Raw genomic sequence first — 12,812 nt, forward strand, 5'->3', positions numbered from 1 at the left:
GACCTTGTTGCTAATTTGGTCAAAATCACCCCAAGATATGGAAAAGCTACATATGTACTGTAGTGCCAAAATTGCCCAATGTTCTGTCTTGCATGATCTACTTTAAAAAACAAGATGGAATTCTTATTGGCAACATTCAGAATCTCCTGACATTTAAGGCATAACCAATCAGTGTTAAGTAATCCAGAATCAGCCCTCTATTTTAGGATCATGCGGGTTGCTTTGTGGATCAGGCTAAAATTGGCCTAGCATTCTTTGCAAGAACCCCAACAGATTTTAGGTGATTCATCAGAAGTTGGTCAGTGCTCTGCCAATGGATCACGAGTTCTCTTCTGCCCACTGTTAATCATCTTGACCTCTGGATGTGATGTGGGATGTTTGCCAAAATGACTAGTCCCAGCTGAGATGGACAGCCTAGTATAGCACACACCTCTTTTGCTTGTGGTATTTTCCCTGACTTCTGCTCTCATAATTCTAGCCCTGGGAGAAAGCTGTTGCCAGAAAAGGCCAATAGAGAAATTCCTGGAATGACATCTTCTGTGGTGGCCACTTTGTAACCTCAGAATTTAGCTGCTCAAAAAATTCAGGCTTGTAAGAACAGGATCTGCTAGCAGTCTGTGCCAAATTGCAACTGAATATTGTTGAGGGTCTTAGAAGAGTATTTGCTAGCAATGGTGCTTTGAGTGTTTTGGAGTCTTTGGAAATTGGCAATGCACTCCTAAGCACAGTTATACTCTTCTAAGCTCATTGACTTCATTGACTGGACTTAGAAGGATGTGTTTAGGGCTTCACTGTAAGTCATTTCTTACAGGGTGTCTTCTGGTGGGGTACATGACCCAGTTGCATAAGAATACTTGTCAACTTTCCTCAGTCTAGGGTTGCCAGGTCCAGGGAGTAAGGTTCCCAAATCCATGTTGAGAAACTCCTGGAAATTTGAGGATGGAGGTTGGGGAGGACAGAGACCTCAGTGGGGTACAGTGCTTTTGAGTCTACCCTCCAAAGTCTCCATTTTCTCCAGGGGGACCGATCACTGTAGTCTGGAGCTAAGCTGTAATTCCAGGGATCTCCAGGGCCCACCTGGAGTCTGGCATCCCTGCCTCAGTCTCTTATACCCACAGGGCCTTGCAGCATTCCTCTCTAATATTAGAAGGCAATAAGAACCTTGTCCTGTAACTCTCAGGTAGGTGCACTGACTTTGAACTCTTATCAATGATTATCTAAAATTGATTCCCTTCCTCTTCTCTTATCCTACAGAACTTATCGGGGAGATTCAAGATTAGAAGAACACTGAGTCTCTGTTGTGATGGTGAGTGCTTTTGTTTGCCAGGTGCGGGCTTTGCCTGGTATGCTCTAAGCCTAGTAAACAGGGTTAGTGATCTGTGATATTGACTCAGGGAAATAAAACAGTGGGAAGATTTGCCTTAGCTGACTTCCCCATATCAGAGCAAATGTTATCTCATCTTGCTGGTGAGGAGCTTGATCTTGTTCCAGCAAAGTGTAAAGTTGTATGCTGGAGGCAGAAAAGTCAGTTATGAGAACAGAAAGAGCAAGGTATACTTTTGGCTCCAGCATGATGGACAGAGCTTAAGGTCCTTTGAACCTGAAAGGGGCTGTGGCACAGTGGTAGAATATCCGCTTTCCATTAAGAAGGTCCCAGTTTTAATTCCTAGCATCTCCAGTTTGAAGGATCAGGAAGTCAATGATGTGAAGTACCTCTTTGTGAGACTGGTAGGCTGATGCCAGTTAACAGTAATCACTACTGACCTAGATTAGATCAATGGTCTGGTTAATTTTAGGGCAGCATTATGTGGCCATGTGTTCAGCCTTCTTTGCTCCAGTACATACAATATATGTTCTCTAGTACTGCTGAACATGGAATCTTCTGAATGCAAGCATGTGCTCTTCCTCTGAGCTGTGTGATCTTCCCATATAGTAAAGGGGAACCAGTGGAATTCAGTCATCTGAAAGCAACAAACAAGTGTCACCTCTTCAGCCACCCATACCAAATAAAATATAAAAATGTAGCTTGCTTGGCAGTGGTGAAGAGCATAGGACCTTTTTGACAAGCCTGTTCAATCTAAGGACTGCATATCTAACTACTTGAATTTAGCATGTGTGGAGCAACTGTCTTAGGGTTGCCAGCTCCAGTTTGGAAATTCCTGGTGATTTGGGGGTAGAGTTTGGGTCAGCAGGGTTTAGGGAGGGGAGGAAGTTGAGTAAGGTATAATGCCATACAGTCCGCCCTCCAAAACAGCCATCGTCTCCAGGAGAATTGATCTTTGTCATCTACAGATGGGTGGTAATTCTATGAGATCTCCAGGCCCCACCTCTGAAGTGGCAATTCTACCATTTCTCAACACTTATTTTGAGGGTTGGAAAGCTGCCATTCTGCTTAATCCTTTTCCCAGATCTGTTTTCTGTTTGTTGTGGAGGATTTCTTGGAAGTGACTATCTAGAAATCCAAGTGTATTCCCACTGGTTTTATGACCAAACGCCATGCTTGTGCACTAGATCTCTGTTACCCTTCTATTTGTTATGCTATTTAACAATTGCTACTCTCCGGCATTTAGGCAGGAAGCCGTGGAACCATCAAGGGATCTTCTTTCTTCAGTGCTGAAGAGGATGCCCAGAAACTTCGAAAGGCTATGAAGGGCTTGGGTGAGTGTTCTCCTGTGCCTCTTGTTCAACTCAGCATAAGGCTCCTGTATATTCTCTTCCCACCTATGTGGAATTTTAGGACTTTTGCTTTAAGTTGTTGATTCTTAAACAAGACAGGTCAGTAGTTCTGTGTGAAAGGAGATGAGAAGTTTCCTGAGGAAGAAGGCCTTGGTTACTTGGCAGGGAGGTAAAACAAAAAGTCACAGTGTGCTTGATTCTAGTGGATGCTATAAACTGCAAATCAAAATTGTTGTGTCGGGATTTGCTTCTGCTGGTCTGATTAGCTCTTTTGTGGATTAATCCACAGGCTTTGCTCCTTCTCTGAGCTGGTGTCACACAACAGTGCAACCAGGGTCCTCCAAAATAATGATGCTTACAAACTAGAACAGTAGATGGCCTGACAGATTTAAGAATTGCTGGCTAAGGGGCTGGATAACTGAATGTAGAAGAGGATCTTAAAAGTTGGAGTAGTCTGGGGAACACTGAAATCTTTACTATTTATGTAACAAATATACTACTAGGCTCAGTGTCTAGTAATATATTTGTTATGGGGTGTCTTGGAACAGAAGAACCTTCTGAAGACTCTAGAGGATAGTATTTGCCTATAGTTGTTGAAGAGGTTGTTTTGAGATCCCATCTCTGTTCTGTTCCCATGGGAAGCTTTCAGCCCAAACTTCTTTATTGCCAGTGGCTGATTTCTAGCAGAAAAACAATTGCATTTCCCTCCCGTTTGGGGAGTTTTGCTACTTAAGTTCAAATAAATTAGTTGTTTTCTTCTCTTGTCGTAGGCACAGATGAAGATGCCATTATTGAAATTGTGACCAAGAGGAATTTGTCCCAACGACAACAAATTGCAATGGCCTACAAATCCACTATTGGCCGGGTAGGTGGCATCAAAGTTTTTTGTGTCTGCATTTGATGAAAGGAAAACTCTTATAGCCTCACTCTAAAATTATGTCATAGGTGTCCTACTGTTGATTTCTATGTGCAGAAGAGTGTGAGGAACACAGGTATCCTCCTTTAGTTCTGGAGTTGTGGATGTATGACATTATCTAAAGTAGGATGTGTTAAATTTAGGGGAGATCATTTTATGATTCTCAAATCTTCCCATTCATATTGTGTAGGAAATGGAATCCTTTTCAGGCTAACAGGAAAGATATGTTTTCCATGTAGGCAAAAGTGACTTGAATGAACATGTGGGCATACAAATTAGTACAGATGCTTGTGAGCAACTAATTTGGAGGAGTTTATATGCAAGGTTACGTTTGTTGGGCAGAATATTGGACAAAGGGACAGGGTTTGTGTAGCAGATCAGCTACTGCTGGGTTCTGAGCAAGTCATTTAACTTTGGCTTCAGATTACAAGTCAGAACATGGACCATGTTAAAGACATTGTTGTGAGGACAAATAAACAGCATTTTGCAATAATTTCCTTATTAGTAAATATTGATGTTGAAGCTGACTGTGTTTATGATCCTGGAACACTTTTCAGACAATAAAGCAATATTCCTGTACATCAACCATAATTGCACTAGCGCCAGTCTAGCACTGGTAATCCTTTGATAGTGTTTGATGTATTTGTATTACCATAAGGAAAAGGAAAAATGTCCCTTGAGACAGAGAGGTTAATGATTTGCTAGACTGCAGATTTGGTCAATTGGTTTTCTAGGATGTGCATTCTTTGTTCATGAAGCAAATTGTATTTAGTTACTTCATTTATTGTCTCCTTTTCTTATTGAAACTTGGAGCTCTGGATCCATAAATTCTTTGGAACAAGACACATTTCTCCTTGGCTTTGCATGTCTAGAGGTTCTCCAACCTTTCTATTATTAAAGAAGATGATGATATTGGATTTATATCTCACCCTGTACTCTGAATCACAGATTCTCAGAGCGGTCACAATCTCCTCTACCTCCTCCCCCACCCCTGCCACAACAGATACCCTGTGAGGTAGGTGGGGCTGAGAGAACTTTTTACAGCAGCTGCCCTTTCAAGGACAGCTCCTATGAAAGCTATGGCTGATCCAAGGCCATTCCAGCAGGTGCAAGTGGAGGAGTGGGGAATCAAACCCGGTTCTCCCATATAAGAGTCCGTGCACTTAACCACTACACCAAACAACATAGTGGAATTATAAGTACATTGATCTTACCCTTGCTTTCCTGGTGCAAGGGGACTATTCTCATCAGTGTGTCTGTGCCACAATGAGACCATTCTCCTCAACCACTTCTGTGTGTAATGCAAAATGTGATGTATTATTGATCAAGAACGTCTCCATCCCTCTCACCCTACAGGATTTGATTGCTGACTTGAAGTCTGAACTGAGCGGAAATTTTGAGACGACCATTGTTGGACTGATGACCCCTATCACACTGTATGATGTTCAGGAACTGAAGAACGCAATGAAGGTTTGCAAGTGCTTTACTAGAAGTAAATTTAGTGCAGTGCATACAATTCCTACAAAATTGTCATGGGAACAGTGTTGCCTGGAACCAGGGCTGTGTGAACTCTGTACCCAGATTGTGTGAGTTGAATAAGTAATGTGCACATTTTGCTGGCAAAGTTCACACTTTCAAAGTGATTGGGACTAAGGTGGTAGGAGCACTAACAGTGGAATTCTAAACAAGTCTACTTAAAATCCTACTGAAGTCTATTCAGTGGGCTTACTTCCTGGAAAGTATACTTGGGATAGCACTGCAGGAGAACAATGTATGGGATTGTATGCTCAGTAGAGTTTAAGGTAGGGAATACCCACAGAATAAGACTTTCTAGAGCAGGGGTGTCAAACATGTGACCTGGGGGCCAAATCAGGGCCCTGGAAGGCTCCTATCAGGCTCCAAGCAACTGGCTGCCACCTGCTTCTTCCTCCCTCTCTCTTGCTTTCTTCTGCATCACAGCTTGCTTTGCCAGGCTTGCTCAGTTCACAGGAGCTATAGAGCAAACCCTCTATTTTCTCCATTGGCTGAGGCTCCTCCCCTTGGGGAGAAAGGGGAGAGGAATAACTTGCTTTGCCGGGCTCTTTCAATTGCACAGTAGAGCTACTGTACTGAACCAAGCCTCTCTTCCTTTTATTGACTGAGGTTTCTCCCCCTCCTTGTCCCCTGGAGAAGGAAGGAAAGAGCCAGAGCTTCCTTTGCCCAGTTCCCTGGATCACATTGGAGAGATACAAAGAAAGCACCTTTAAGACCAACAAGTACTAATATTTTAAGCTTGTTTTATTTTAAGCTTTGTCGCACCCCGTGCGCCCCTCTCGGTCTCCTGGTGCTGCCGTCGCCCCTCTATCCCGGGCGACCCCCTTCGGGCACTCTGTGGGCGTTCCCCGGAGGTCTCAGAAACAAAGGTGGGAGCCAGGTTACTTCACCACAGGCCCCCGTTCCACTCCTGGCTGTGCAGCGGCTCCTCTTACTCTCTCTCGTGAGGCAGCCTCAATAAGCACCGGCCAGCTTCCTCCCTGATCTCCTGCCCCCTCCCTTTTATCCTCCCGTCCCAGTCTTCCCCTTTCCTGTGTTCCGCCCCTCCCTGGTTCCTCCCCCCTTCAAAGCCCCAGATGCCCGGGAGAGGCGTGCCGGGGCTGGGCTGCCGGGGCGTGCCTCGGGCGTCCTAGACCTCTGCAGCGTGCTGGGGTGTGGCGTCTCTCACCGCCACAGGCCAGGCGGCTCGCCTCCTCTTTGCCTGGCGCTGGGCTTGGCTTCTCCCTTCTGCTCCCCGACGTCTCGCTCCGGCCAGGCTCCTCGGACCCGAAGACGAGCACGTTGGCTGTGGGGCGTTGCTCGGGCGGCTGTCGACGCTCCGTCAGCCCAGGTGAGCGGTAGGGCCACCGCAGGGGCTTGGGAAGGTGTGGGAGGCTCTCGGGGTGGCGACGGGGGGTGGGAGCGGCTGGCAGGCATTGGGGGGTCCCCGTCGCGCAGTCCTCGCCTGGGCTGGGCGGGACAAGCTTTAAAAAAATGTTTGTGCTTGTCTGTGCCCTTTATAAAGTTTATATCTCTGCTACCTGGCATTGCACTTTATGACACGTATGGCCTGGCCCAACAAGGTCTCATTTATGTCAGATCTGGCTCTCATAACAAATGAGTTTGACACCCCTGTTCTAGAGCATTATCTAGAGTACTGAAGTTAACACAGCACACTGGGTATAGAGATCCCTATGCCATTTCCTTCAGCTTATTTGAGAAATGTTCAGACATTCGTTTGGATTCCATGGAAGATTTCCACATGCACAACAAACAGTCCTTGCAGAAGTACTAAAATAACTCCTGATTGTCTGCACTAAGTGAAAGCAATTCCATCCATTCATATCTCTTTCATGTGTGCAAGACATAGCAAAAGGTATCCCATCAATACAATTTGAAAACTAAATTAAATGAAATGTGAATCTGATGCATTGCTCCATACGGACATTTGGTATTGCATGAAAAATTATACTACAGTACCATTGCTTGTGCAAACTGAACTGCACTGTACATTTTCCTTTCTGTGCATTAATCACTGAATCCAATCTAATGCCTGCCCATTTGCAAGTTTTCCTCTCTGTTGATGAGGTCTAAATGTGCTCATCAAGTCATGTACCATATAACCACAGTCTGCATTTCTTTAGCAAATCTAATATGTAAATATGTACAGTCCAAAGCCTCGTAGCCAGAACATTTTGCGTGGAGGGCCCTCCAAAATAAAAAATTTGTTGGGGGCTGTGGGGCCTGGCTGCTTCTTCCTTCCAGTGACCAGCCCCCCGCCCCAGCTCTCTCTCGCCCAAAAAAAGAAAAAAAGGGAAGGGGGACAGTTCCCATAATAAATAAAAAATGAGGTGAGGGGTTGGTGTTATTTTATTTTACAGTCACTGTTTTTTCTCTCTCACTCTGCTGCTCTCCCTGTCCCCGCTGCAGTCGCACTCTCTCTCTCTTTGCCTCTCTCTCTCCTTGTTTCTCTCTCTCTCTGCTGCTCCTCTTGCTGTCCTCCTTGCAGTCGCACTCTCTCTCTCTTGTTCTGTTGCTCTCTCAATGTTTCTCTTTCGTGTGTGCGGGCTCTCCCTCCCTCCCTTTTCCTCAGGCCCAACTAAGGGGCTCTACAGAGGGAAGGGGATTAAATAGAGCAGCCCAGCCCCTCCTGCCCCCCCTCCCCCCCGTAGCTATGGGCCTGACAGTCCATGTTCTAACTGGAGTTAAGTAGTAGTATTTCGTTTACCTGCTATTGTTGTTGATTACCTTTCAGCCATATCAGCTGCCAAGGTGGTTTATTATATTTATTTTTCAGAAAATTGATAATGGCCTGCTGACTACTATACTGAGCAGAACTATGTAAAGTTCTGTTAAGCCGCAGCCAATTTAGCCTGGGCCATAATATTAATATTTTTTAAGACCCCTGGGATCGTTTTTCATCTTGGTTTTTTGTCTTGGTTTTACTCAGTCAGTACCTGTATTGGCATAAAATAACTTTCCTAGGTTTTGTTTTAAAAAAGGTATCTCTACATCCTCCCTCTTTCAATCTCAGACTGCTCCTTTTCTTTGTGGTAATACTGTTATATCTGCACCTGCTTAGGGGGCTGGGACAGATGAAGGCTGTCTGATAGAAATTTTGGCTTCTCGTACAAATGAGGAAATCCGGCGGATTAATGAAACCTACAAACACCGTGCGTATTAAGACTTTGTTTTGGCTTGTTTTCGGATGTGTATCTCCATTTCAGCAGAGCTTGTGCAGTAGAAGTGGATTCTTCCTTGGGTATCAGATCTTTCTCCTCTTAAATAGTGCTGAGTATCAGTTTTCTGTCCTTGCTTTCTGCCCTGGTTTGAAAGTAGTTATGCGGTTTTTCAAAATGGTAATGTAGTTGCTGTGTTTTGAAATGCACTCCCATGCACCTTTAAAAAAACCCTATGTTTTGGGCTCTCAACAGAGTATGGAACTCACCTTGAGAAGGACATTGTTTCTGACACATCTTCAATGCTCCGGAGAGTTCTGGTATCTCTGGCAACTGTAAGTAATTTTGAAATAAATATTGGTATTTACTCCCCCCCCCTCCCACAAAGGAGAAAAGAAGTATGCTTTGTTCTAGTTTGGTGTCTCTTAAGGCCATAGATTACCACCTAATTTGTCTCTGCGGTTGGGCTGGCCTTGTGAGACTTGTGTCTTCCAACTTGGAATGGATGCTTTTTAAATGATAGTAAGCTTGTAAAGTGCAGGATTTCAAACTTGGATAGAAGGTATGAATACTAGTTCCTTAAGTGAAAGTTCCTTGATATTTACACCCCCCCCTCTAGTATGTATATGTTGTTGGATCTATTCTTATGTCATAGTAGATGGTGGCTTTGCTCAAGTCCTGGTTGGTCTATTGGATAATAATAATAAATTTTTATTTATACCCTGCCCTCTCCGCCGAAGCAGGCTCAGGGTGGCTTACAGGACATGGTATAAACCATGTTATAACAATAAAAACAAGATAATACAGTTAAAATACAATTCATAGGTTAAATATATTAAATAAATAGTCTAAAACCAGTATAACCTAATAGTGTCACAATCTCAGTATGTACAAAGATGGCTTGATGTTACTACCAGGTTCTGTTTTAGAAAGCTAGTTGGAAGAGGGCGGTTTTGCAAGCCCTACGGAACTGATTGAGATCCTGTAGGGCCCACACCTCCTCCGGTAGCTGGTTCCACCATTGGGGTGCCTGTATCGAGAAGGCCTGCTCTCTAGTTGTTTTTAATTTGGCCTCCTTTGGCCCAGGGATTTCCAGAAGATTTTGTGAACTAGATCGCAGTGCTCTCTGGGGAATATATGGGGAGAGGCGGTCCCTAAGGTAGGCAGGTCCTCGGCCATATAGGGCTTTAAAGGTAATAGCCAGCACCTTGTAACGAACTCGGTACACAATTGGCAGCCAGTGCAGTTCCCGCAGCCTAGGCCACACATGTACCCACCGAGGTAGTCCCATTAACAGTCTGCCTGCTGCATTCTGTACTAGCTGTAGTTTCCGAGTTCGGTACAGGGGCAGCCCCATGTAGAGGGCATTACAGTAGTCTAACCTCGAGGTGACCGTTGCATGGATCACTGTTGCCAGGTCCTGACGCTCCAGGAAGGGAGCCAGCTGCCTCGCCTGCCTAAGATGAAAAAAGGTGGACTTGGCAGTGGCTGCCACCTGGGCTTCCATTGTCAGGGAGGACTCCGGTAGCGCTCCCAAGCTCCTGACCCTGCGCACTGGTACCAGTGACGCACCATCAAAAGCTGGAAGGGAGATCCCTCCCTCTGGAACGCCACAACCCAGACAAAGGACCTCTGTCTTCGCTGAATTCAATTTCAGCCCACTCAACTTGATCCAATCTGCCACGGCTTGCAACGCCTGGTCCAGATTTACAGGGTCATCGCCAGCTCGGCCGTCCATTAATAGATAGAGTTGGGTGTCATCAGCATACTGGTGGCAACCCAGCCCATATCTCCAGGCAATCTGGGCAAGGGGGCGCATGTAGATGTTATATAACACTGGGGAGAGAACTGCCCCCTGAGGCACCCCACAATTAAGTAGATGTCTCTGGGATAGCTCTCCCCCAATCGCCACCCTTTGTCCCCGACCCTCAAGGAAAGAGGAAAACCACTGCAAGGCTAACCCCTGGATCCCTGCGTCGGCAGGGCGGCGGGTCAGCAGCCGGTGATCAACCATATCAAATGCAGCCGATAGGTCTAACAACAGGAATACCGCCACACCGCCTTGATCCAGATGTCGCTGGAGATAATTCATGAGGGTGACCAATACTGGCTCTGTTCCATGGCCCGGGCGGAAGCCAGACTTGAACGGATCCAGGGTGGAAGCGTCATCCAGAAAACTCTGCAACTGCAATGCCACAGCCCTCTCTATAACTTTGCCCAAAAAGGGCAAATTTGAGACTGGCCAGTAATGCGCCAATTTGGCCGGGTCTGATGTAACCTTTTTCAGGAGGGAGCGGACCACTGCCTCTTTCAGAGGGGTTGGAAAAAGACCCTCCGAAAGAGATCTATTTATGATGTCCCATATAGGACATCTCAGCTCCTCCCGGCAGGCTTTAATTATCCAGGAGGGGCACAGGTCCAGATCACAAGTTGTTGGACATGCAGTAGAGAGGATTCTGTCAACTTCCTCCAAGCCGAGCGGGTTGAAACGATCCAGGGTCAAACCAGAAGACAGGCACCAAGCCTCGGGTTCGCATACTGTATCCAATATGGCAGGGCAGTCGTGGTGGAGCGAATGGACTTTGTCTGCAAAAAATTTCGCAAAAGCCTCACAGTCTATCTCTAATGCCCTAACATTTGACTTGCCTTGTGGCAGTGTGGTGAGATTCCGAATTATCCTAAATAATTGTGCTGGGTGTGAATCTGCAGATGCAATCTTAGCCGCAAAGTACATCTTCTTTGTGGCCTTGACCGCCACCTCATAGGACCTCATAAACTCCCTATAAGATGTTCTAGTCGCTTCGCCATGAGTACGCCGCCATTGCCTCTCTAGCCGTCTGAGACCTTGTTTCAGCTGGCGTAATTCTGGGGTATACCATGGAGCCAGCCTAGTCCGAGGTCGCAGAGGGCGTCGAGGTGCAATCTCATCGATGACCCTGGAGAGCCGGCTATGCCAGGTCTCAACCAGGTTATCGAGGGAATTGCCAGAGGGCCAGAGATCCCTTAGAGCCATTTGGAACCGTTCTGGGTCCATCTGGCTCCGCAGGCGAGCCATAATCAGCTCATCGCCTAGACAGGTTTGGAGTGGAACGTCCACATGAGCCCTAAGGGCGAGGTGGTCTGACCATGGCACTGCTACTGCGGTTATATCATCCACCATGACCCTGGCCGCAAAGATCAAGTCTAACATGTGCCTGGTGGGTGGGAGATGTAACGAGTTGAGAGAGTCCCAGTGTTGCCATGGATGACACTAGGTCTGTTGCCCGACTAGAGGCTGGGTCATCAGCATGGACATTGAAGTCACCCAGGATCACCAACCTTGGGTGCTCCAACGCCCAGCCTGCCACAGCCTCAAGCAGGGACAGTAAGGCATTGGCCGGTGCGCTAGGCGAACGGTACACCAACCAAATCGCCAACCCCTCTCCAACCTCCCATGCCAGACCGGCACATTCAATACCCTCGATCCTTGGGGCCGGGAGCGCCCTAAAGGAGTAAGCCTCACGTATGAACAGCGCCACTCCTCCCCCCCGCTAGTCCGCGATCGGTGAAAGACCGAGTAACCCGGGGGAGCTGTTTGTGAGAGGGTGTGTATAGATGGACCTACACAATAAACCACAGTTTTGCCATAAACCCTGGTTATAGTCCACTGCTTTCATCCTTTCCTTCAGATGCTGTCCCCAGTGCCCTGAGATTTCTCAACAGCTGGTAATGCCTCACTTTGTTTGTAGGCTGCTTACTATTAACTGACTGAATAAAAGTAGTCAGGAAGGGGAAGTCAAGATTCTTTGTAGATCTTCAAGCCACTCTTGACAAATCTGGTTATCAGTGTCATTCCAGCTTCATCCTTGATTACAACATTCAGCTTCCCTTTTCAGTCCAGTCATTTCCTGTTTCTTTGCTATATGAAATAAAAACAAATCTTCTGAAGCTTGAGAACGGTCTCATGAGAGCCCATGTGGTGTTGGGGTTAGGGTGTCAGATTAGGGTCTAGGGTCTTGGAGAATTAGATCTGTATCTCCACTCTGCCAAGAAAGCTTTCTGGGGGATGTTGGGCTGGCCACACACTTTCAGCCTTACTGTACCTCACAGAATTGTTGTTGGAAGAGGGAACAAAGGTGTTGTAAGCCACTTTGTGCCCTCATTGGGAAGAAAAGTGGAATATAAATATATAAATTACAAATCAAGCCACACACTCCTGGGATAAAAATGGTTTGAAAGGAGTTCTTTTTAGTTGGCTGTGAGTACTACCGGTTGGACACTGTATGGGCTTGTTATGAAAAAGGGAGGGGGTGAGAGAGGTGTGATGAGTGCTGGGTTGTTGAAGAGTTCTGAACAGCATAAATAACCCAAAGGTTCCCCATCTCTTCCTTCTCTCCCCTCCTCTGCCAGTTCATTCTTCTTGGCAAGGTGACACATGACTTACCCATGTGCATATACAAAGTTTTTCCATGGTTCGTAAATCATCTTTCCTGGCAAACCCACCTCACAAACACCCACCATGTTTTCTGCATGACTCCTTGCTAAGTGAA

The 12,812-nt window shown here is 46.2% G+C and overlaps 1 protein-coding gene across 2 annotated transcripts in view; it reads left to right on the forward strand.

The window, feature by feature from the left end:
• Positions 1 to 1,205: 1,205 nt before the first annotated feature.
• Positions 1,206 to 12,812, forward strand: part of ANXA4 (annexin A4) — a 32,231-nt gene continuing 20,624 nt past the window's right edge. Inside the window, exons 1-6 of one of the 2 annotated variants that reach the window (XM_060251009.1) lie at positions 1,206 to 1,306; positions 2,571 to 2,658; positions 3,447 to 3,541; positions 4,949 to 5,062; positions 8,187 to 8,277; positions 8,539 to 8,618. In XM_060251009.1, coding sequence (XP_060106992.1) covers positions 1,304 to 1,306; positions 2,571 to 2,658; positions 3,447 to 3,541; positions 4,949 to 5,062; positions 8,187 to 8,277; positions 8,539 to 8,618 — 471 coding nt within the window. In that variant the 5' untranslated portion in view covers positions 1,206 to 1,303. The remainder of the gene's footprint in view (positions 1,307 to 2,570; positions 2,659 to 3,446; positions 3,542 to 4,948; positions 5,063 to 8,186; positions 8,278 to 8,538; positions 8,619 to 12,812) is intronic. The other variant, XM_060251010.1, reaches the window with a different exon arrangement.

Source organism: Heteronotia binoei, chromosome 12 (assembly GCF_032191835.1).
Source record: "Heteronotia binoei isolate CCM8104 ecotype False Entrance Well chromosome 12, APGP_CSIRO_Hbin_v1, whole genome shotgun sequence".
NCBI classification, from domain to species: domain Eukaryota; kingdom Metazoa; phylum Chordata; class Lepidosauria; order Squamata; family Gekkonidae; genus Heteronotia; species Heteronotia binoei.